General features: G+C 40.1%; 1 protein-coding gene across 1 annotated transcript in view; it reads right to left on the bottom strand.

The window, feature by feature from the left end:
• Positions 1–24,235, bottom strand: part of DOCK9 (dedicator of cytokinesis 9) — a 719,745-nt gene that overhangs the window by 53,380 nt on the left and 642,130 nt on the right. The window contains 2 exon segments of the mRNA XM_030201354.1: positions 7,793–7,906; positions 19,295–19,417. Of these exon segments, the coding sequence (XP_030057214.1) occupies positions 7,793–7,906; positions 19,295–19,417 (237 nt within the window).

Raw genomic sequence — 24,235 nt, 5'->3', positions numbered from 1 at the left:
GGCTTATTTTCAAAGTGCTTAGACTTCCAAAGTTCCACTGGTTACTATAGAACTTTGTGAAGTCTAAGTGCTTTGAAAGTACATCCCTCTGCCTTATTTTTACGTACTTTTTGAATATTACTACCATTGTTCTTTTACATTGAAAGTGTAGAGTATGCTGTATAGATCAGTGAAATAGATTCCTACTTTAATGCATTTGGGATTGTATTTTTTTTAGATGACGTGAAAAACTTTGATGGCTTAAAAAACAAACAGCTGAGCAATAACAATTTAACATGGTCCACAAGAACCACAGCATAAGCAGAAAGCTTGGAATGATAGTGGCTGAACAGATATACACTTGTCCAAGAGCAGCTTTTAACAAATGCAGAATGCTACTCAACTTCTTCTTTACAGAGCAATTTGTGTCAAACCACCTGTTTTAAATCCAGTGGCTCTAAATTAAAACCAGCACTATGCAGACGTGTCTGGGAAATGAAAGTAGAGCTGCTTTTGGTCAAAATCATGCTTGAAATCACTGTTCAAAAATCAAAAAATATATCAAACCCCAGAGGACATATACTTAATGAAATGAGTAAAACAGTGATAAGCAAACACAAGATAACATGGATGAACACAATCAGGTTGAGGTGAGGTGCAGTAAAACCAATACTGCACTGTTTTGCTATCCAAGCATTAAATTACCTCCACATCTGTTTCACTGTCTGTGAACTGGTATTGCTATAATGTTATGAGAGACAACAAAATCAACGGATAGTTATATTGCTCAGAGTAGTATACACATTGTACTCAGCCTCTACACCACACACACACAAACCTTTCAAAAGAGAACAGATCCCACACACTGTTGCCAAGATAATGATAACGCACAAATAGATTCAAAGCAGCAGTACTACCCAGAACCAGTTTAGTTAATAGTCACCAATTAAGATACCTCATTTATATTGCTACTCAGCTGACATGCATATTACATCAGTTAAACTGCTCTCACTGCATAATCACCCCATTATCTAAGACCTCAGCATGGCTCATAGAAGCCATGACCAGCAACCCTATACAAGCATTACTTAAATACATCGGGTTCCTACATTCTATACTAAATGATGAAAAACAGCATCTGAGGACAAGATTAAAAAAAACAAGCAGTCAAATTTATACACATTTTATGAAAAGATATGATAGCTTTATGGAAAATACTGCAAAAAAAAAAAAAAAACATTGTCTTTGACCTGTAATGGATGTTTTCCATAGACAACAAGATTGATGAGGCTTACAAAGTTGGGTTAAGTCATCTTATGGCACTGGGAATAAGAGTTCTCCCAAAGCTCAGAAAGAAGTGTACAGTTTAAGCATGTGTGGGCTTTGCTACATGCAGTGGTTTTCTCAGCACAACAGTTCCATAACTCAAGAATGAATGCAACTCTTGCAGAAGTAGGAGGATTGTGTGCCTGATAAATTAACAGAGGTGTTCTCTGTAGATATGTAAGAAGCTATGCTTTTTCTGTTGATAGCAGGCATGAGCTCTTATAAAGGGGGTCTATAAGGGAGTTACTCCGAGTTCAGAGTTGCACAGTTTATCTATAATTTTTCCTTTGTTTAGAAATGGCCTGATCACAGACAAAGTTTCAAGAGTTGCTGATGTTACAAAGACAAGTTTGACAAAATGCACTGTGTCTGACAGTGGACTAGTCCAAGCAGTAGTGTGACTTGAAGGTACGTAGCAAGGACCATGTATCTGCTCTCCATATGCTATTCAGTGAAGCAGATATCAAGAAAATCAAAATATCTGCAATGGCTAGATGCTAGCCAATTTACTGAAATTCATTTGGCTACTGGAATACTAATTCTGGTGGGGTCAAGGGAGACAAACAGCTGCATAGATTTTCTGATTGGTTCAGTAATTTTAAGATAGTAAGCAAGAGCCCCTTTACAGTCCATCGAATGAAGGGACTTCTTACAAAGATTCTTACATGGTTTAAGACAAAAAAAATAGGAAGTACTATTTCTTCATTGACCATCTTCAGTAAGAACTTAGGACGTGATGAAACTGAATATACAGTTCATTGGTGAAGTTTAGTCATTCTTCTGCTGAAGCACGGCTTCTAGAAAATATGCTTTCTGGATGGAATGCTTTAGTGAAGCAGATTCCATTGGCTCAAAAGGTGGGTTCTTGAGAGATTTAAGGATGACACTGAGGTCCCAAGTCACAGGTAGCTTCTGAATTGATGGCTTGACATGACCCAGCCCTTTCATAAAACTGAGAAGTTGGAAATCTGCCATGAGGCCATGATAAAAGGTGGGTTTACTGAGATACACACACAAAAGACAAATATGTTTAGAGAGCACTGAATGGCATTGCTAACTTTTGTGAAGCACCACGAAAATAATGCCTTCCACTGACAGACATAGCTGTGCATAGTAGAATGTTTTCTTGCTGCAACCAAGACATTTTGAATTATGTGTTGGTGGACCCAAGATAGAAACTAAAGGCTGCTCAAATTCCATGCTGTCAGGGCTAGTAATCTAAATATAGAATGCAATCCTTGCTCTGTTTTATGAACGAGGGAAATATGATAAGCCTGCACAAAGGAAAACCTGTGACGCATTCAAGAAGGGGTAATAAGTTCTGACTAGGCCAGTACAGTGCCACGAGAATCATTATGCTGTACATTTTTTGAAATGTGTAGAAATCTTGCTATGAGAGGGATGAGGATAAATGTAGTGAAGTGGCCCAGGCCAATTTTTGGCCAATGCATCCTTTACCAGCTGATCTCAAAATGGGTGTACTAAACAAAAGCGAGTGTTTTACATTTTCTCTACTATTAAAAGGTTTATTTGAGGAATTCCATAGGCTCATAAAAATGTCCTGCAATGTAAGATGGTCCAGCAATCACTTATAGGGTTGAAGAGCTCTGCTGAGCCTGTCAGCTATCTGTTTCTGATTACCTGGGATGCAAGTGGCCTGAATTTTTGTGTGACTGGAAATCACTAAATCCCAAGTTCATGTTACTTTCTTGTTTGTTGACACAGAACATGACAACTTGATTGTCCATAAATTAAAATTGAGTAATCCTGAAGACAACGAACACTCAAGGGAAAGAATCATTGCTTGGAACAGTTGTATGGAGCAGACATTTGGATTGAAACCAGGTTCCCTGTGAGTAAGTTAAGTACCTAAGAGGACTCTCCAATTGATTTTGGAAGCAACTGTTGTGAGGACTGAGAAATTTTCCATTGTTGTAAAACAGAGACCTTTGGTCAGGTTGAATTCAGACTATTATGGCCTTAAGTTAAGCTGATGGCCAACTGTTAGTAGAGAGAGATTAGGTGCATCAACTCATGTGTGGCCTTCTCATTTTCAGATTGGCAAAAGGAAGGTTGAGAACCCAGGAATTGGATGCGATTTCTTTGTACAACAGACAAAAGTAAGGTACTCAACCCCTACTGGTAGGGATTGATATGCATTCTAGAAGATGACAGTCAAAACGTAGAAGGCTGCTGTGGTTGTGCAAGTAGGCCTTACTTACTTTGTCCCCTTCTCAGTGGCAAGCTTTAGAAGTTGATGATGGGCCTGCTGTAGTTGCCTGGCAAAGCAGGGGCATAGCCAGAAGTCCATTTTAGAGGGGGGCACACATTTCTTCTCAGCTCTTCTCTCCCCCCCCCACCCCCCCCACAAACCACATTAAAAATCTTACCTTTGCTGGCAGGGATGCCCAAGTCTTGCCAGTTAAACAGGTCTACTGTATGAATCCGCCCTTGTTGCCTGAAGCAGCAAGGAACTCAGTGGTGTGCTTCAACTGCCTATGCTGACACTTCAGCCAGTCATTTAACTGGTGCCACAATTTTGGAGGGGACCCAGGTGACCAAGGCCCTCTCAAGGTTATGCCATTGTGGCAAAAGGAACAAAATTTCAATAGTGTAAACTTTTTCAATAAAAGGGTAGTGCTCATTCATCTAGAGCAGTGCTCTAAAAAGCAAGGCCCAAGGGCTAATAGCAGCCACTACAGACCTCTAGGGCAGCTCCCACTGTCTTTATGTTTTTTCCTCTGCTATTCTGCCTCTGTACACAGACTCAGGACAGAAAGGGATATGGGAGGGGGAAGGGGAAGAGCCGCATAATTGAAGGACACAGCATTTCTCATAGACAAAATGGAATGCGTTTGGAAATGCCTTGAGGATACCCCACAATAATGTCTGAAGGTGGGCTGGTGTGGATGGATATCATTGGAACACAATGGTCAGCTCTGTCATGGCCCCGCCTAGGAAGATATCTGGCAGCTTTCTTTCAGCTTATTAGGATTCAAAGTGGCCCCAGTTTAAAAGTTAATGAAGACTATTGATCCAAAGGATAATGTTGACGGCGGGAGTACTGCTGAGACATTTCTGTAGGGTAAATCAGTGGTCTTTGGTAGTATCTGCAGCCTCCTTAATGCTGTTGCCAAAGATTTTCCAGTAGATGGAGCTTCTGCTAAACTCATATGAACATCCTCACATGATGTCTGGTAGCAATGGCTGAAGTGAGATTCTGGAAGATGCATCAAATGTGTCATATGCTGAGCATATAAAATTAATTCCGTACTCATCTGCCTCGGCTTGGATTGCTGCCAGTCCAAACTGTGACTCTAAAGATTGGCTGAGAGAAATTGGAAGATGTCTTTTGGAAGGCAGCCCTATAATATATTCTCGCCTGAACAGTTCAGGTGCTGTTTTAGGAAAAAAGCCCTACATTTTCTCACCTTTCTCATTGCCAACTTTAATACTGATGAATGCGAACTTCAGCTTTATTGAAACTAGGTAGTGGTTCAACTTCAATTCCACCTTTTTGCATACAGGCTGAATTATCAGTGGACACTGTCACACACGAAGCAGTTGTTACTGCAAAAGGCCATGAAATGGAATGGAATGGCCATTTTGGCCTTGGCATCTCTACGAACTTAAAGAGGCCAAAAAGGTCTTGACTCCTGTGGCAATGGGAAGGGAACCTCTCTAGAAATGAACCAAACAAACCTCAGATAAGAAATATCTTCATTTATAAATTAATTTTGAAAAGTAGGAAATAGACCAGAGGAGATTCCTGTAGAGTATTCCTATGGGTCATTTTGATAGAGCTCTTAAGGGGGTGAAGGAGGATGTAGAAAATACTTTCATTGTAGTTCATATTCTGAGACAGAAAGCAGAGAAACTATTATATCATGAGATGAACATGTGCCTCTCTGTGTAGGAGTAATACATGTAGATTAAGATGGCGGTATGCTTGGCTGTTCATACTGAATAGATGATACACTTTCACAGTAACCCTTGAAAAATTGATATGGCCTCCAAAACTGATATACAAAACAAGATATGGATGGCAAAACTGAACACAAGGCCCCACTTGGAGTACTGTGTTCAGTTTTGGAGGCCGTATCTTGGTAAAGATATAAAAAGATGGAAGCGGTGCAAAGAAAAGCTACAAAAATGGTATGGGATTTGCTGACCTGAACATGTATACCTTGGAGGAAAGGCGAAACAGGGGTGACATGATACAGATGTTAATATATTTGAAAGGTATTAATCCACAAACAAACCTTTTCCGGAGAAGGGAAGGTGGTAGAACTAAAGGACATGAATTGAGATTGAAGGGGGGGCAGACTGAGGAGTAATGTCAGCAAGTATTTTTTCATGGAAAGGGTGGTAGATACGTGGAATGCCCTCCTGCGGGAGGTGGTGGAGATGAAAACGGTAATGGAATTCAAACATGTGTGGGACAAACACAAATTAATCCTGTTCAGAAGGAATGGATCTACGGAATCTTAGCGGAGATTGGGTGGCAACACTGATAATTGGGAAGCAAAAACAGTGCTGGGCAGACTTCTACGGTCTATGCCCTGATCGTAACTGAATAGATAGGGATGGGCTGGAGTGTACATTTTAAGGTGCTTCAACGTTAGCTTCAGAACTTTTAGTACAAGAACAGTACTGGGCAGACTTCTACGATCTGTGCCCTGAGAATGGCAAGGACAAATCAAACTCGGGTATACATATAAAGTATCACATACCATGTTGGGCAGACTGGATGGACCGTTCAGGTCTTTATCTGCTGTCATTTACTATGTTACTATGTAAATTTGCAAAGCATTTTCTAAAGAAAGAAGTGTGGGTACTCTCGCAGAAACAGCAAAACAGATGGAGAAAGCTCACTGGCTATTGTGGCAAGGACTGGAGTGAATGCTGCCAGTGTAGACCGAACTACTGAGCCTTTCACAGGAGATCTTTGTGCCACAATCAGAGTACATAACATATGTGCTGCTGTTGTGTTGTCTGTGTTCAGCGACTCTTCCATTGGAGCAGCAGTTTTCCAAGATCTGTGCTGGTGTGTAGTGCTGTTCTGTCTACAATGAGGTGCTGATAATTTATGCTACTGAAGCAAGACGAAGGTCAGCATTACTGTCAGACCAGAGCCTGACAGGTCTGCATCTGGGAGCAGCACCTTGACATATGTGTTGAGATGCTTTTGTCTCTCTGGTACTTTTGAATGGAACCTTCCAGTTGCCTTGATATCAGTTCTGGGTGTGAAGATGATTCTGCTGTAGGCCTGGTAGCCTCAGAGAAGGTCTGCACTATCTTGGAGGATCTCCAATGCTGCTCCTATATGATTACACTCTCAAAGTCATCAAATAAGGAAATAGAGGCAATAGCCAAAGAGGATCTGATAGAGCGCATAGTCAACTAATCTCTATGCAGAAAATATTCTCCTTTCCTCTTCCTGGATGAGCAGAAGTTTCTTTTCTGCCTCATAGCGATTGTGAAGGCACTGCAGGTAGTCTTTTTGAGAAAACATCCTGCCAATGTTTGTAGTCAGCCTGATTATGTTACGAGTCCATACAAATCTATTATTTTGAATGGGTATTCAAGTTTCAGACCTTTCTTCACATTGAGGCTGTAGATAGAATAATTACTACTTTTTTTTAACATAATACAAAGTTTGATCAAAAACAATACATACATCTTCTTTGAAGACAGAAGAGCTTTGTTTCCATTTCTGATCAGCAAAGCTGACAAAAATACAATATTGAGGAGACTGCTCTGTGTGGGAAAAGCTGCATATGCGTAGAACTTTACACTTAGTTCAGAGTGCAGGGAGAACTGTTCTGCCTCAGTGTAGTCAGATGACAAACAAATGTGTGTGTCTTATTCAATCATGTTGTTGATGAAAAAAAACTTAGATCAGAAAGGAAATAATGTGACAACAAAAGCCTCAAAGAAGTATTTAGAGGGCTACAGGCAATACTGTTACTTTAAAGAGGAAAAGAAAAATGCCTACTTAATTGATGATCATATCTGTATCTAATTTAGCCAGAACATCTCAGACCAGAAGCATGCACTACCAATGTCATTGGTAATTGTTTCTCTGTCTAGATTAAGTGCATATATTTCTTGGCAGTGGTTAGCAGTGCATACATCTCTTAAAACCATATTTGCAAACCACACTGAAGCACCACAGATATTTCTCAAACTGTCAAGGCAGGCAAAAAGCATAACTTACCGCCGCCTCAAGTGACAAGTTAAAAAAAACACAGAATATAAGGAAGGAAAGAAGAAAAGAAATAAATGTTTACTCAAGGAGGTAGATAAAAATACTGAACTATGACAGGTGTAAGTAAATATTAAAAAGCAAACATGTTAACAAATTCATTGTTTTAGTAGATGCTACAATTATTTAAGTGGTCTAGTCCATGATGTCTATGCATTCTGAAAAATATATAGCAATATTGGACTGAAAGTTAAGCCTGACTGTAAAATTGGTACCAACCTGACCAAAGAAGGCAACTCTGAAGTAAGTGCCCAGGAGCCGCTTGCCTGTGTGCATGACTTCTGTCACCTTGCTGTAAGCCCGGTGAAGGGTGTCATATAAATGTGCTAGTCTCTAAGAATGGACAAGGAAGAAAAAGTTTTATCAAAATGACTGTAAACAGCTACACAAATACAAACCACTAAACATTTTGAAAACAGGATTATCCTAAACTTAAATTATTTTTTCTAAATATTACTTACTCACAATGGTGGTAAACAGTGGTCTGAAGGATCTAAACAAATAATCCATTTTGCCTAGAATACCTGATATTTGCTTCAGAACACACCCACACATTTCATTACTATTATAGACAGGTCCTTATTCTAAAAAGATTTCCTCCTTTAAATAGCAGCTTTAGTCACCGTTTAATATTTGGTGCAAGGAGTGTGGTGTGGGCAGGCCGACAACACCAACAAGTATTCCCCATTTTACAAGGGGAATACATCACTTATGATATTTATATCCTGCTCAATATAAATATTCTCAACGGGTTACAGTTAACATTTATAATCATTACATACAAATTAAACCACATCATAATCAATTTCAGTACAGTCAGTCATCTCCAATTTTGTACCATAGCCACATTCTCTCTAATATTTATGTCCTAACACACTAATATGCTTATACCATGAAATAAAATTCATGCCCCTCGTATTCCTTAGCCATGGCCATATACCAGCTCGAACATGAATGCTTTCAGTTCTTTTTAAAATGCATCTATATTCTGTATTACTCTCATTTGCAAGGGCAAAGTATTCCATAATACTGGCCATATAATCTTTCCTTCAATCAGATAATAGTAAAGGATGGTACTTCCAACCAAGACCTGGAGACAGATCTTAGTGCCCTGGATGGTTGATAATTCTAAAGTTTGTTGCAATTCTAGCAGAAACAGCATGGTTATGACCTTTAAAAATCAAAACCAAATTTTATATTTTATTCTTTGCTCAATCAGGAGCCAATGTAATTATTTTACAATTGGAGAAATATGAGAACACCGTGAACAGTCAGTGAATACTCTGGCTGTTGCATTCTGTGCTATTTGTAGGACCTTGAGGGAATTTTTACGTAAACCAATAAGATGATCATTACAATAATCAAAGCATGGACGAACAATACTTTTGGATCACAAGTCTAAAATTCAAGGGAGTAAGAAGATTAATCAACTTTCTGATTCTTTTCAATTTATAGAAAATAGTATTTATAATTTTCTTCACTTCTGATTTCATTGTTAAAGCAAAATCCAAAAGTACTCCCAAATTTTGAATTTCACTCACACTTGGGATGCTTATGTCATACATCACAAAATACTGGGGAATATCACCAGATGAATAACTCGATAACAATAGTATTTGAGTTTTAGTCATATTAAGTTTCCAGTGGTTCCTTCTCATTCATTGTTGTATGGAATGCAAACAGAGGTACATTTTAAAAGAATCATTTACCAACTGATCAATTTGAAACAGGAATTGATGTCATCTGCCTTTATAATAAATTTGCAACTCCAATGTTCCATCGCTGTCTGGCTGCCTAGGTTCGTAACATCTCATGATGTCAGCCAGCCTCCAGCGTTTCATTCCCCCTCACTGCCCCGTCCTCGCGTCAAAACATGACGACGTCAGAGGGCAGAACAGTGAGAGGGAAGGGAACGCTGTAGGCGAGCTGATGTCAGGATGTTACCAACGGAAGGGAAGCCAGCCAGGCCAGCCAGAAAATGATGAGAGAATCGCGGAACATCGAGGAGAGGGCAGGGCAGAGCAGAATCGATGGACATGGATGGGATGGGAGGAGAGGACATGAAAGAAGAGAATCGCTGGACACGGATGGGAGGGCAGGGAAGAGGAGAATCGGTGGACACGGATGGGAGGGCAGGGAAGAGGAGAATCGCTGGACACGGAGGGGAAGAATCGCTGGACATGGAGGGGAGGGGAGGGCAGGAGAGAGACAAAAAACATCGCTTACAAGAGAGCCTTCCTAGGGCCCGTTTCATTGTTGAGGAAACAGGCTGGGTTCCATTAGTAATCTATAACGCTGGTATTAGGCTTCTGGGAGGTTTGATGAAGATGAATCATGTGATCTCCTTATATGAAAGTTATCATTGGCTTCCAGTTGCGTTTAGGCCTGGGTTCAAGGTATTAAATCTGGGTGCATCGTGCTTTATTTACTGGGAAGCCTGTTAAACTGTCTCAGATGCTTCGGTCTTACACTCTCCCTAGGGCACTGAGATCTGGAAATGCTGTGTTGTTGGCACTCCTGTTTTAGGCTCAAGCTTGTTTGGTTTCCATTAGGCTGGCAGAATATTTTTGGTATGTTCTTGTGTAATCAACTACCCTTGGGAATTTAGAAATAACACTCCTATAAATAATGTAAGGTGAAGTTGAAAACGTATTCTTTTTCTCTGAATTTTTAGGATTGGCTACCTGATTGTGCCTGTGGGGTGGATAGCCTGTATTTGATGAGATTCTGGAAGTGTGTTAGTACTGTTTTGGATGGTGTTCGTTAAGTTCTTTCCTGTTTTTATGGCTTTCTTTTCATACTGAATTTTATTGTAAACCACTCTGACTTGTCTGACAAAATGGGTGGTACTTCAAGTTTTTTAAACTATTAAACTACTGCAAATTCAAACAATTTAGTAGTGACATAAGGGAGGAAAATGATATTAAACTGTATTTCAGATAATGCAGACATCTGTGGGACACCAGTTAATCAGTTTCCATTAATATTTCACAATCGTTTAGAACACAAAATATTCTGTGTTTCAAAAATGAATCACCTAACCCAATATTTTGCAATTACTTAAACAAAATGTCATAATCTAATGTGTCGAAAGCTTCTAAAAAAACCCCAGCTTTCTCTGTTAAAGCCTGACTTTACAACATCCAACAAAGAAATTCATGATTGTGTGTCATGTTTTGTCCTAAAGCTGAACTGATTAATATATAGAACAATTTCACCAGTTGATCATAAACTCATCTATCCATGATTTTAGCAAGAAAAGGTAGTAACAAGACAGGACTATAGTTATGAACCATATTAGAATCTAATGATGGATTTTTAAGTAACAGTTTAATTTTCCCTCCAAAAAAAAAAAGATTTGTTAATTGACTTTGTAAAGGCACTGATTGCTAAATCCTTCACAGCTTTTACTATAGACGGATGACAGGATCTAAAATGCAATATGAACTTTTTGTTTTAGAGAGGATAAGTTTCATTTGTTGAGGTATGACTGACAAACTCTTTCCATAAATTTGCTTGGTGCACTGCTTAAATGTGTGTCTGCAAGATGCTGGGAATAACTGTAAAGCAATCTGGGATGCACTGGACTTGTTAGATGTGAACCGTCTCAATCACCAAAGAGAAACCATTTAAGTCTTTAACAGAGCACTAACACAAGTATATCAACATCTGTGCACCCTCCATCCGACATAGTAGAATGTCTACAGTGGTGCAGTGAAATTGGTCAAAAATAGCTACAGTTTTCTCTGTACTGTGATGATACAAATCCATAAGAAGTCATACAAGGGCTGATGATATTTTGGGAATGCTAGAAAAATTCTATATATTTTAATGGTCTCTATCTCTTAACTTCTCTGCCACTGAAACATTATTCCAAGCACTGAAAGCACTTAACACACCCTACAGGATAAACAAAAAGCAGTGAAAGTAATACTGGGATTTCTTCTGCGGTACATAAGTATTGCCATACTGGGACAGACTGAAGGTCCATCAAGCCCAGCATCCTGTTTCCAATAGTGGCCAATCCACATCACAAGTACCTGGCAAGATCCCAAAAAGTACAATACATTTTATGCTGCTAATCCTAGAAGGAAGCAATGGATTTTCCCAAAGTCCATTTTAATAATGTTCTATGGACTTTTCCTTTAGGAAGCCATCCAAACCTTTTTTTAAACTCCGCTAACTGCTTTTACTACATTCTATGGCAATGAATTCTGGAGTTTAATTACACGGTGAGTGAAGAAACATTTTCTCCGATTCACTTTAAATTTACTACTTTGTAGCTTCATTGCATGCCCCTTAGCCCTAGTATTTTTGGAAAGAGTAAACAAGCGATTCACATCTACCCGTTCCACTCCACTCATTATTTTATAGGACCCCTATCATATCTCCCCTCAGCCATCTTTTCTCCAAGCTGAAGAGCCCTAGCCGCTTTTACCTTTCCTCACAGGGAAGTCGCCCCATATCTTTTTTAAGATGCTGTGACCAGATCAAGGTGCGGTTGCACCATGGAGCAATACAAAGGCATTATAACGTCCTCATTTTTGTTTTCCAATCTTTTCCTAAGAATACCTAATATTCTATTTGTTTTCTTAGCCGCTGCCGCACACTGAACAGAGGGTTTCAAAGTATCATCATCGATGACACCTAGATTCCTTTCTTGGTCGGTGACTCCTAACATGGAACCTTGCATTACATAGCTGTAATTCGGATTCCTCTTTCCCATATGCATCACTTTGCACTTGCTCACATTAAATGTCGGCCATTTAGATGCCCAGTCTCCATCGGCCCTAACTACTTACTCAAATCTGCCCCTTTCCGGTACATTCAAGACCTCACATCACATCTAAATTTCATGCTTCAACAAGGCTTCTTTCCTAAGGATTATGGGAACATCCTTCTCATGCCTATACCTAAGGACACCAAGAAAAAGACTAATGATATTACAAATTACCATCCTGTGACAAAACAACTCATGGAATTCCTAGACAAGTTCTCCATTTTACATGACGCACAATCTGGTTTCCGATCCCTCTACAGTACTGAAACTGTATTGGTTACCCTTACGGCCAAATTCAAGCAACTAATTGCGGGTGGAAAAAGTATTCTTCTCCTACAATTTGATATGTCCAGCGCATTTGATATGGTAAACCATGATATCCTACTACATCTTCTTGATTATTTTGGTATTGGTGGAAATATAGTTAGTTGGATTAAGGGTTTTCTTTCATACAGATCATACAGGGTGAAATCAAATTCTCTTATTTCAACTTCATGGAAAGCAGTTTGCGAAGTCCCTCAGGGTTCACCACTCTCACCAATACTCTTCAACACAATGATGATTCCATTGGCTAATTCACTCTCTAAACTAGACTTAAATCCGTTTATTTATGCTGATGAAGTCACAATCTATATTCCATTTAGAAAAGACATCTGAAATCACCAATTTAATCAGGATAGGCCTGAGTACAATGGATGCTTGGGCTAACTCATTTCAATTGAAACTAAATACTGAAAAGACTCATTGGCTCATTCTATCCTCTCAGCATAACAAGTATAAACCTACAACTTTAAATATCCCCAACTATTCCCTCCCCATTTCGGACAGCTTAAAACTACTTGGTGTCACAATTGATCGGAACCTGACCCTGGAAACCCAAGTAAAATGTACCACAAAGAAAATGTTCTATTACTACTACTACTATTTAGCATTTCTATAGCGCTACAAGGCGTACGCAGCGCTGCACAAACATAGAAGAAAGACAGTCCCTGCTCAAAGAGCTTACAATCTAATAGACAAAAAATAAAGTAAGCAAATGAAATCAATTAATGTGTACAGGAAGGAGGAGGGTAGGTGGAGGCAAGTGGTTACGAGTCAAAAGCAATGTTAAAGAGGTGGGCTTTCAGTCTAGATTTAAAGGTGGCCAAGGATGGGGCAAGAGGTAGGGGCTCAAGAAGTTTATTCCAGGCGTAGGGTGCAGGGAGACAGAAGGCGCGAAGTCTGGAGTTGGCAGTAGTGGAGAAGGGAACAGATAAGAAGGATTTATCCATGGAGCAGAGTGCACGGGAAGGGGTGTACAGAAGGACGAGTGTGGAGAGATACTGGGGAGCAGCAGAGTGAGTACATTTATTCAATGTGGAAACAAACATATTAAACCTTTTTTCCCCAGAGATGTTTTCCATAAATTAATTCAATCAATGGTATTGAGCCATTTAGATTATTGCAACGGAATCTACGCAGGATGTAGAGAACAGTTAATCAAGAGACTTCGGACCGCCCAGAACACAGCTGATTTTTGGTAACTCTAAATTTGAATCTGCCAAACCCCTTCGAGAAAGTCTACACTAGCTCCCCATTAAGGAACGCATTGCCTTCAAGGTTTTGAACCTTGATTCACAGGATTATTTATGGAGAAGTTCCTGGATACATGCTTAATCTAATTGACCTTCCACCCAGAAACAATTCCAGTTCTTCCCGATCCTACCTAAATTTACATTATCCAGACTGCAACGGCCTCAAATACAAGTCTACCTACGCATCCAGCTTCTCCTTCATAGGAACACAGTTATGGAATGCACTACCTAAAATCTTAAAATTAACTCAGAACCACCTAAATTTCAGGAAATTACTGAAGACCACCCTGTTTAAGAAGGCTTACCTTCATGACAACTTAATTTACCTCTTCCTGTTACAGCAAATTCCATGGACCCTTACCTTTACTATTCACTCTTATTATCTCTGTTGTTCTTTACGATACCTATACGTTTACTATTTTTTTATTACATTATGTTATTTTACTGAACTATATCACATTGTTATGTTATGTTATTTAATTGAAATGTAGTTTGCCCTACGGCTTTGTAAGCCACATTGAGCCTACTATTGGTGGGAAAATGTGGGGTATACATGTGTTAAATAAACTAAAAATACATAAAATAAATACCTTTGTTGGATAAATAAAATAAATACCTTTGTTGGAAAAATAAAATCAGCCTCTCTCTGTCAGGTCATCCAGGATGGGTACTTTTATTTCAGCTATGCACTGCTGGAGCCAGTCAAAAGCTCAGCCTTTGCTTAGGCTAGGGAGCTGGATGGGATTTCTGGGCCTGTTGCTGTCAAGTGTGGGAGAATGAGGTGTGGGTCTACTGAAGAGGAGCAAACTATGCCTTTGAAAGTAATAGGAACTCTTCCAACTTCTGCTTGAAAACTCCAAGAAGTGGAGGCCACAGGAGTGGGCCAAGATGAGGTCAGTGACCTCTTCCACCTTGTCCCCCAAAAGACCGCCACCTCGACAAGGCACATCTGCCAACATTTCCTGAACCGCTGGTTCTAAGTCTGAAATAGGCAGCCATGAGAGTCTGCATATGCTAATACTTATGGCACAAAGTCTGGACACCACATCAAAAGCACCAAAAGTTGTCGGGGCTGTGTGCTTTCACACTCCTTCTGCTTACTTGTGAGCTGGCAGAGTTCCATGGCTCTTTTTGGAGGCAGAGTGTCCGTAAACTCCAGCACACTGCGCACCAAGTTCTTCAAGTAGATGCTTGCATAGCGCTAGTAAGACTGCATGCAGGAAATGAGCATCAAACCTTGAAAACACTTTCCTCCCAAGACTCCAGAGTGCATCCCCTCCTGGGAGAGCCAAGGCATGAGTCTTTGAGCATCTGGCTCTTTTAAGAATGGATTCAACCACCATGAAATAGTGTGGAAGCTATGGCTTCTCAAATCTGGGAGCCTTCTGGACTCCTTCTTTGGAACAATCCGTATAGCGAGTGGGGTCTTTCAATTTCTCATCTGCAGTCTTAAAAATATTGTGTGTGGGCACTGTTGCACCTTCCTTAGGAAGGGAGTCATAATCAAGTGTGTCCAACATTGGGCTTGTCCTCTATTTCCAGCTTAATGGGATGGCTTCAGCCATGTCCCTTGAAAAGCTGACAAGAGCTCCTCTCGAGGAGACTCCCTCTTTTCCTGTGGCAGAGAGAGATCTAAAGGTAGGCCGAGGGTTCCTTCCATCCTAAGACAATCCCTTGTCTCTGAGATTTTTCACTCAATTGAAATACCTTTCTCCCCACATAAGGCAGTGGGTGCATCCAGGACAAAGAAGAAGTGAAATGCGAAGTGATGCACTTAGGGAGTAGAAATCCAAGAGAGGCGTATGTGTTAGGCGGTGAGAGTCTGCTAGGTACGGATGGGGAGAGGGATCTTGGGGTGATAGTATCTGAGGATCTGAAGGCGATGGAACAGTGTGACAAGGCGGTGGCCGTAACTAGAAGGTTACTAGGCTGTATAGAGAGAGGTGTGACCAGCAGAAGAAAAGAGGTGTTGATGCCCCTGTACAAGTCGTTGGTGAGGCCCCACCTGGAGTATTGTGTTCAGGTTTGGAGGCCGTATCTTGCTAAGGATGTAAAAAGAATTGAAGCGGTGCAAAGAAAAGCTACGAGGATGGTATGGGATTTGCGTTACAAGACGTATGAGGAGAGACTTGCGGACCTGAACATGTATACCCTGGAGGAAAGGAGGAACAGGGGTGATATGATACAGACGTTCAAATATTTGAAAGGTATTAATCCGCAAACAAACCTTTTCCGGAGATGGGAAGGCGGTAGAACGAGCGGGCATGAAATGAGATTGAAGGGGGGCAGACTCAAGAAGAATGTCAGGAAGTATTTTTTCACGGAGAGGGTGGTGAATGCTTGGAATGCCCTCCCGTGGGAGGTGGTGGAGATGAAAACGGTAACGGAATTCAAACATGCGTGGGATAAACATAAAGGAATCCTGTGCAGAAGGAAGGGATCCTCAGGAGCTTAGCCTAGAATGGGAGGCAGAGCTGGTGGTTGGGAGGCAGGGCTAGTGCTGGGCAGACATATACAGTCTGTGCCGGGGCTGGTGGTTGGGCGGCGGGGATAGTGCTGGGCAGATTTATACGGTCTGTGCCAGAGCCGGTGGTGGGAGACAGGGATCGTGCTGGGCAGACTTATACGGTCTGTGCCAGAGCTGGTGGTGGGAGGCAGGGATCGTGCTGGGCAGACTTATACGGTCTGTGCCAGAGCTGGTGGTGGGAGGCAGGACTAGTGCTGGGCAGACTTATACGGTCTGTGCCAGAGCTGGTGGTGGGAGGCAGGACTAGTGCTGGGCAGACTTATACGGTCTGTGCCGGGGCTGGTGGTTGGCGGCGGGGATAGTGCTGGGCAGACTTATACGGTCTGTGCCAGAGCCAGTGGTGGGAGGCAGGGATAGTGCTGGGCAGACTTATAGGGTCTGTGCCAGAGCTGGTGGTTGGGAGGCGGGGATAGGGCTGGCCAGACTTATACGGTCTGTGCACTGAAGAGGACAGTACAAATAAAAAAGTAGCACATATGAATTTATCTTCTTGGGCAGACTGGATGGACCATGCAGGTCTTTTTCTGCCGTCATCTACTATGTTACTATATGGATCCCTTTACATCCTAGTCTGTGAACTTATTTATTTTTTTTGCTGGCACCTAAGTCAAATTTTAATTAGGTATTCTGAACAATTTTTGGTGTCTATGTCTAATATTGCTCCAGATGGCACTCCTCTAGTGTGGAAAATTATGGAATGTGACTAACTTTATGGGAAAATGTTTTGCATTTAACATTTTAGGGGCCTATTTAATAAGGGGTCCTTTTACAAAGCTGTGCCAAGAATTGGCCTTAGTGCGCCCATACGTGGGTCTTTTCCCACATGTTAAAAGGCTATTTTTGCCACAGCTATAACCCCCCCCCCCCCATTTTCTATTTAATTTATGGCCGTGCACAGAAGAACCTAATGCCACCTATTAGCACATGGTAATGAAGGGCAGGAATGGCCACTCCGACATAAGTACATAAGTATTGCCATACTGGGAAAGATCAAAGGTCCATCGAGCCCAGTATCAACAGTGGCCAATCCAGGTCACAAATACCCGGCAAGATCCCAAAGATGTACAAAACATTTTATACTGCTTATCCCAGAAATAGTGGATTTTCCCCATTTAATAACGGTCTATGGACTTTTCCTTTAGGAAGCCGTCTAAACCTTTTTTAAACTCCGCTAACTGCCTTTACCACATTCCCTAGCAATGAATTCCAGAGTTTAATTACAGGTTGAGTGAAGAAACATTTTCTCCGATTCGTTTTAAATTTACTACATTGTAGCTTCATCGCATGCCACCTAGTCCTAGTATTTTTGGAAAGCGTGAACAGATGCTTCACATTTACCCGTTCAACTCTACTCATTATTTTATAGACCTCTATCATATCTCCCCTCAGTTGCCTTTTCTCCAAGTTGAAGAGCCCTAGCCGCTTTAGCCTTTCCTCATAGGGAAGTCTTCCCATCCCCTTTATCGTTTTCATCGCCCTTCTCTGCACCTTTTCTAATTCCACTATATCTTTTTTGAAATGCGGCGACCAGAACTGAACACAATATTCGAGGTGTGGTAACACCATGGAGCAATACAAAGGCATTATAACATCCTCATATTTGTTTTCCATTCCTTTCCTAATAATACCTAACATTCTATTTGCTTTCTTAGCCGCAGCAGCACAGTAAGTAGAAGGTTTCAACGTATCATCATCAACGACACCTAGATCCCTTTCTTGGTCTGTGACTCCTAACGTGGAACCTTGCATGACATAGCTATAATTCAGGTTCCTCTTTCCCACATGCATCACTTTGCACTTGCTCACATTAAACGTCATCTGCCATTTAGCCGCCCAGTCTCCCAGTCTCGTAAGGTCCGCTTGTAATTTTTCACAATCCTCCCACGATTTAACGACTTTGAATAACTTTGTGTCATCAGCAAATTTAATTACCTCACTAGTTACTCCCATCTCTAGGTCATTTATAAATATGTTAAAATATGCCCACTTAAAAAAAAAATTAGTATGAACATCCCTAAACTAATGCAGAACATATTAGCGCATCACAAATTAAGCTGTTTTTGCTGTGTTAGTGTCTAAAGCAGCTTAGTAAAAGGGCCCCTAAACTAGGTTACTAGTTAATGTGGTGTAGTTAAAGACACCTCACTAGCTCCCATTTACTAAACCACGCTATTCACTTTGAATGGGCTGTGTCAGCATTGCCGCGCAGCTTAATAAATGTGAGGGTAAGTTTTGCTAACAGCGCTGCATCATCTGCAATTTAATTAGCATGCAACAACGACATTTCCTTTGCATTAATTTTATCACAAAGTCCTGGGAATTCTCCAACAGTTAATGAAAAGGTTTTTAGAGTTACTGCATGTTTAGTTTTGGCAATTAACTTTCAATAACTGAAACATTTTATCACACTTTAGAAAGCAGGTCCCTTAGTCTTTGAAAAGAATTCTAAAACTTAAATTACATATGGGGTCATTTGATTAGAGCTCCTTGTTACTTGTATAATGTGAACTAGTACTTGTGTTTTTGAGTACCTTTCAAAAAGCGTAGGAGCAGATTTGAAATATTTCTAAATCATTAGACACCATTTCGTGGTACATTTGATTACAGTATGAGGTATCTGAAGTACCTTTGTATTTGCTATAGACAGATATATCTTTACCATGATTATGGATGCTTTGAACACTGTGAAAAACAATGTGCAATCATGCGCATCTTCCAGGCACTTTACCACTGCCAGAGCCAGAAAATGCCATCTGCCCACAAACACAGCTTAAATGTACAGTGATGTTAATTTGGTGCAGAATTCCAAGTTATAACACACTATGAACACGGAGACAAACCTCAAAATCCCTGCGTTTTTCATAAATTGGAATTATGAGTTTATAGATGTCAGCAATCAGCTCATAGCGCTCAGCTTTCCACAGTCCATCTGCACACTGCTCCAATAACTCCATCAGCACATCCTGTTCAAACAAATTACAGTGAAACAACTATTAAATCACTGAACCACAATGCAGATTGCTGTGAACCAAATGTATTAGGAGAGAACATTCAGAGAAATCAATCTGTTCGGAAAGTTCAAGATAATTCATATAGGTACATGTGGCAAAGTAAATGTATACATAGGTCCAGAATTATTTTTCCATTTCTGATTCGTGGTATATCATCTTACTCTGGTACAACTTAAGCCTATTACATGTTGTATACAGGTAACAGTAGATATTTTTCATAAGTGAACAAAATTCATCTCCAAATACAAAATCTCTCAGCAGTTGGGCAGACTAATTCTAGAATTTAAAGGTCCATTTTCATCATGGCTTTTATTTTACAGTTTTAAGCAGCAGCACAAGGCCAAGCTTCAAATCTGACAACTTTTAATATAAGATATGGTGTGGTATGCTGTGCTATGGGTGGGTTTGTGTGGCAGGGGACATTTCTTTCTTGCGATATAGTTGTTATTGACAGAAAGATGTTCTGGAGTGCAACGAAGTCTGGATTTAATCAAACACAACAATGGAAAGAGAGACAAAGTATCAAAGATAAATAAAATACTAATCTCACAGCTGGCATTACAAAAGTATTATAAAAAAATTATCCCTGCGTGACAATTGTTCAGTAGCTTATTGAGAAGAATTTGTGAACTGAAGTACACATTGCAAATATGTTTACCAGCTCTAAAATGATAAACTAAAAACGGCTTCCCTACTGCACATCAGCTGGTGCATCACGTTTGCAGTCCAGGCAGACTGCTTAACCCCAACAGCCATATCATTTGTCCTGCAGTCCACTTTCTGACTTCGTGAACTGGCAGAAGGTGTGGTACTCCTACTCAAGCTAGAGTTAACCACCAGGCACGTTGTGCACTAGAACCAGTGTTGTATGCTGTTGGCAAAGTGCCCCTCAACTTCCCAAGTGCTGCTATAGAAATGATTTGTAGTAGTAGTAGTAGTAGTACTATAGGCTCGAGTAGTGGACAGCATTTGTTTCACCTAGGAAATCTGTGCAATTACAAAGACCACACACACACAAACACAAATGCCTTGATCTCAAGTGCATAACATTGTCAATATTCTTAGGAAGAAAGTACTCATTTTATAATGTAAAAAAGATCAACAGGAGTTAAGCTGTTGAGAAGGCCACACAAGATTTACCTGCATTTTTTCCCTTTACTTCTAATGCAAAAGTTGTAACAGTTGAATGTTAAGTAATTCCATTTATTTTACATCTACATTCTGTCTTTAGTAATATACCCCTTTTTGATTTCAGAAAAAGCCACAAAGTACGGGATACCTTGATAAAGTGCATTCTTTCATCAAAATGGCTACGAAAAGGTATGGTACCTGAACTAAAAGGTCACTGTGCAAAGCGCTCTGTAAGCTTATTAGCATGTGGTGGACAATTGGTATCCATATCTTGATGTAGACATAGTATTAAGCTATTTTCAAGCTGGGGTACACACTAACAAAAAGAACAGGTGCTGAGAACCTACTTATAAAATCTTTTGTAACAAATAAAATCTCTTCTAGGGGGACACTGTGTGGAGAAAACTCATGGCTTTGAACAAGCACATTGTCCAAACTTTGGCAGAGAACACAAATATCAGACAGGATTACAACATGGACATGGATTTACTTACAGAATATTGTGCTCCCTTACATACTGCATTCTGATTAGTTTGAAAGTGTATCCCTTATTTATTAGGATTTTTTTACCTCCTTTTTGAAGGAATTCACTCAGGGCAGTGTACAGTTTAACAAATAGTGTTTCAAGTCTCTTATCACAGGATCTGACAAGCTGCTCCTTGACTGACAACCTATGTACACTGGTCTGTCCATGTGCAATGATGATCTCCCTAAGCACATTCTCTCTCCTTTTTCTTCCCACTCCCATAACTCTTACCAGAATCAGCATTTCTCTAACTCCCTTCCCCTTCCATCGTCCAGCATCTCTCCCTCCCCTTCAACAGATCCAGCATTTCTTCCTTCTTCTCCATCTTCCCCTCCAAACCAAATCCAGCATCTCTCTTTTCCTTCCTCTCCAACCAGGTCAAACATTTCTCTATTCCTCCTTTCTCTCAATTCTCTCCCCTCCCCCCAATCTAGCATATCTCCCTCTCCTTTCCCTTCCCTCTCCACACCAGGTCCACCAACTCTGTTTCCTTCCCCACAAAATGATGATGCCTGATCCCTAACAGGTCTAACATCTATCTCCCTCTCTCTGGCACCCCTAACCTTACCCAGTCTTCCTGATCACACCCATCTTAAAAAGCAGGAGCAATGCCCAGTCACTCCTAATCTAATATAATCTAAGCGTTTATATTCTGCATATCATCATATGGCTCAAGACGAATTAAAAAATAAATAAATAAAATAAATAGAAGAAAGGGTACCAATCCCAACCCCAAATCACAATAAAATAAAATCAATTATTAAATTCAACTATATACCATTCATCAATAAATCCATAACAAACAAGTATTCTCTTAAGAACATCTAAATATATCACAGTGCTAGATCACATCGAACATTCAGCCAAAGATCAAATCAACTACATTTCAACTATCTAAAAGATACATATCAAATAGATATACTTTACAAGTGCCTGAATGTAGTATAACTTATCCACTGCTCTAAGATTTCATGGCAATTTATTCCAAAATTCCAGCCCATGGCCTACAAGTGTTCTTTTCCTAGCTAAAGATTTTCTACGTTGAGAAGAAGGTATTGACAATTGAATTTCTTGGGAAGAAAATAGCATTCTACCAGTTGAATATAGTGAAATTGTTGAGATCAAATAGCTGCTACTCCATATAAAATTTTAAACCATAAAACCTTAAAATGAATCCTGGTTTTTAATGGCAGCAGTGCATGTGACTCAAGACTTAAATTACAATCTACTGTTACTCCCAAAATTTTAATTTTCGATTGAAGAGAAACCTGTGACTAAGCTAACAGTAGCCTCAAATTAGGCGTTTCTGTTTTCCTTCCACCTAGATATAAAATGTTTGTTTCATCTGGGTTAGTTTTCAGGCCATGAAGAATCATCCAAACACAAATTTTCTTGAACACCGTCAACATAAATACTAATGTATCCTGAATAATAACTTTTACTAGAGAGATGATTGAAATATCATCAGCATATGAATAATACAAGATCTCCAGCAAGTTAAGTAACTCATGCAAACTAGTGAACCACTTCAAAACATTACCTACAACTCCTAGTGCACAATCTATCCAAGAGTATTTCATGGCTAACCAGATCAAATGAAGCCGACAAATCTAGCTGCATAATCAAAGCCTGCACTTTTGTCTAAACTGAGTCTCAGATTAGTCAAAGCTAACAGCACTGTTTCCGTGCTATAGTTGGAATGAAATCCCAATTGCATGGGATAAAGACTTTGATGTTGAAGAAGATATTCCTGTAACTGAGACCCAACCACTGCTTCCACTAATTTTGCTAAAAAAGGATTATTAACAACTAGTCTATAATTGGCACAAGAAGTGGGATCCAAATGGGCACTGTTCAAAAAAAGGGATTAACAATTGGACAGTCACTGTCCATGCCCCCCACTTGTTTCTTTTCTCCAGTTCCCTCTGACACCCGAAACTACTGCATGACAGAATGTATTATGGGATATATGTCTATCTTCTGCCAACCCTCTATCTGAGAGGTTCTGCCAAAAAGAAAATCTATTCTAGAATAAGAGTTGTTTAGGGCAGAGAAGAAAATATAATTTCTACTCATTTTATTATGCTCTCATCAATGATCAATCAAATCCCACTTGTTAAGTAAAGAGCACAAACCCTTACTATCTTGACTATCCTCCCATTTCTTTGAAGAGGTGGAGTCTCGTGCACTCAGGGTACAATTACAGTCCCCCCTCCGACTAAAAACAAACCTTTATCTGTTGGCATCAATTCTTTTAACATTTTTTCACAGAACTGCTGTTTTGGGGCCAGAAGGGGAATACCAATTAAGAATTGTAAGCTTTAAATCATCTATTCTACCTTGAAACCAGATCACCCAACCCTCGCCATACTGCTTAACATTATAAAGCACAAATGGCAGTGATTTTTATATTAGCTACCCTCTTCTTTTTGGAACCACTGAAAGAGTAAAATACCTCTCCTTAATTTATCCAATTCTACATGACTGAGCTGGGTCTCCTGAAGGCAGGCAACATCAACCTGCTCATTTCTAAGCTGTTTCAAAATCCATTTTCTCTTTATCGGGCTGTTCAAGCCACTAAAATTCCAATTTAACTACTTTAAATCATTGTCTAGGCGTTTTACAAAAGGTTGTCCAAGAACCTGGACAGTGTGCTCAAAATACCCGATTGAACTCCTTCCATCTCAGGCATAGAAACATGCATAAGTATTATCTCCTGTAATAGAAGCCAAATGATCTTAACATGTCACCCATAACATTTCCGCTGCATCCTCTTCCCTTCCCACCCAGTACCATACCCTCCCACCCCTACCTATCCAGATAATAACAATTCCCCATCCCTTCCTCCCCCTCCCTCTGGAAACTCACCCCCAAACTCTAATGAAATATGTGAAAAATCAGTTACTCCTCCCCCCTCAAGGCACCTTCTTCAATTCATTCCCAGATATAACCAAAAACACAGCATCAGTTAAGATCATAGATCTATGCAAATGTAATGAACTGATAATTTCTAACACCAACTCTCAATTAGCAGAACACTTATGATGAAACAATCAGTAAACTTCTTGAGACAAAGACCCACAATCTAAAACTTTGGAACAGCTCCTAGTGGT

Source organism: Microcaecilia unicolor, chromosome 4 (genome assembly GCF_901765095.1).
Source record: "Microcaecilia unicolor chromosome 4, aMicUni1.1, whole genome shotgun sequence".
NCBI lineage: Eukaryota > Metazoa > Chordata > Amphibia > Gymnophiona > Siphonopidae > Microcaecilia > Microcaecilia unicolor.
The sequence above is the reverse complement of the archived record's forward strand: the minus strand, read 5'-3'. Positions and strand labels throughout refer to the sequence as shown.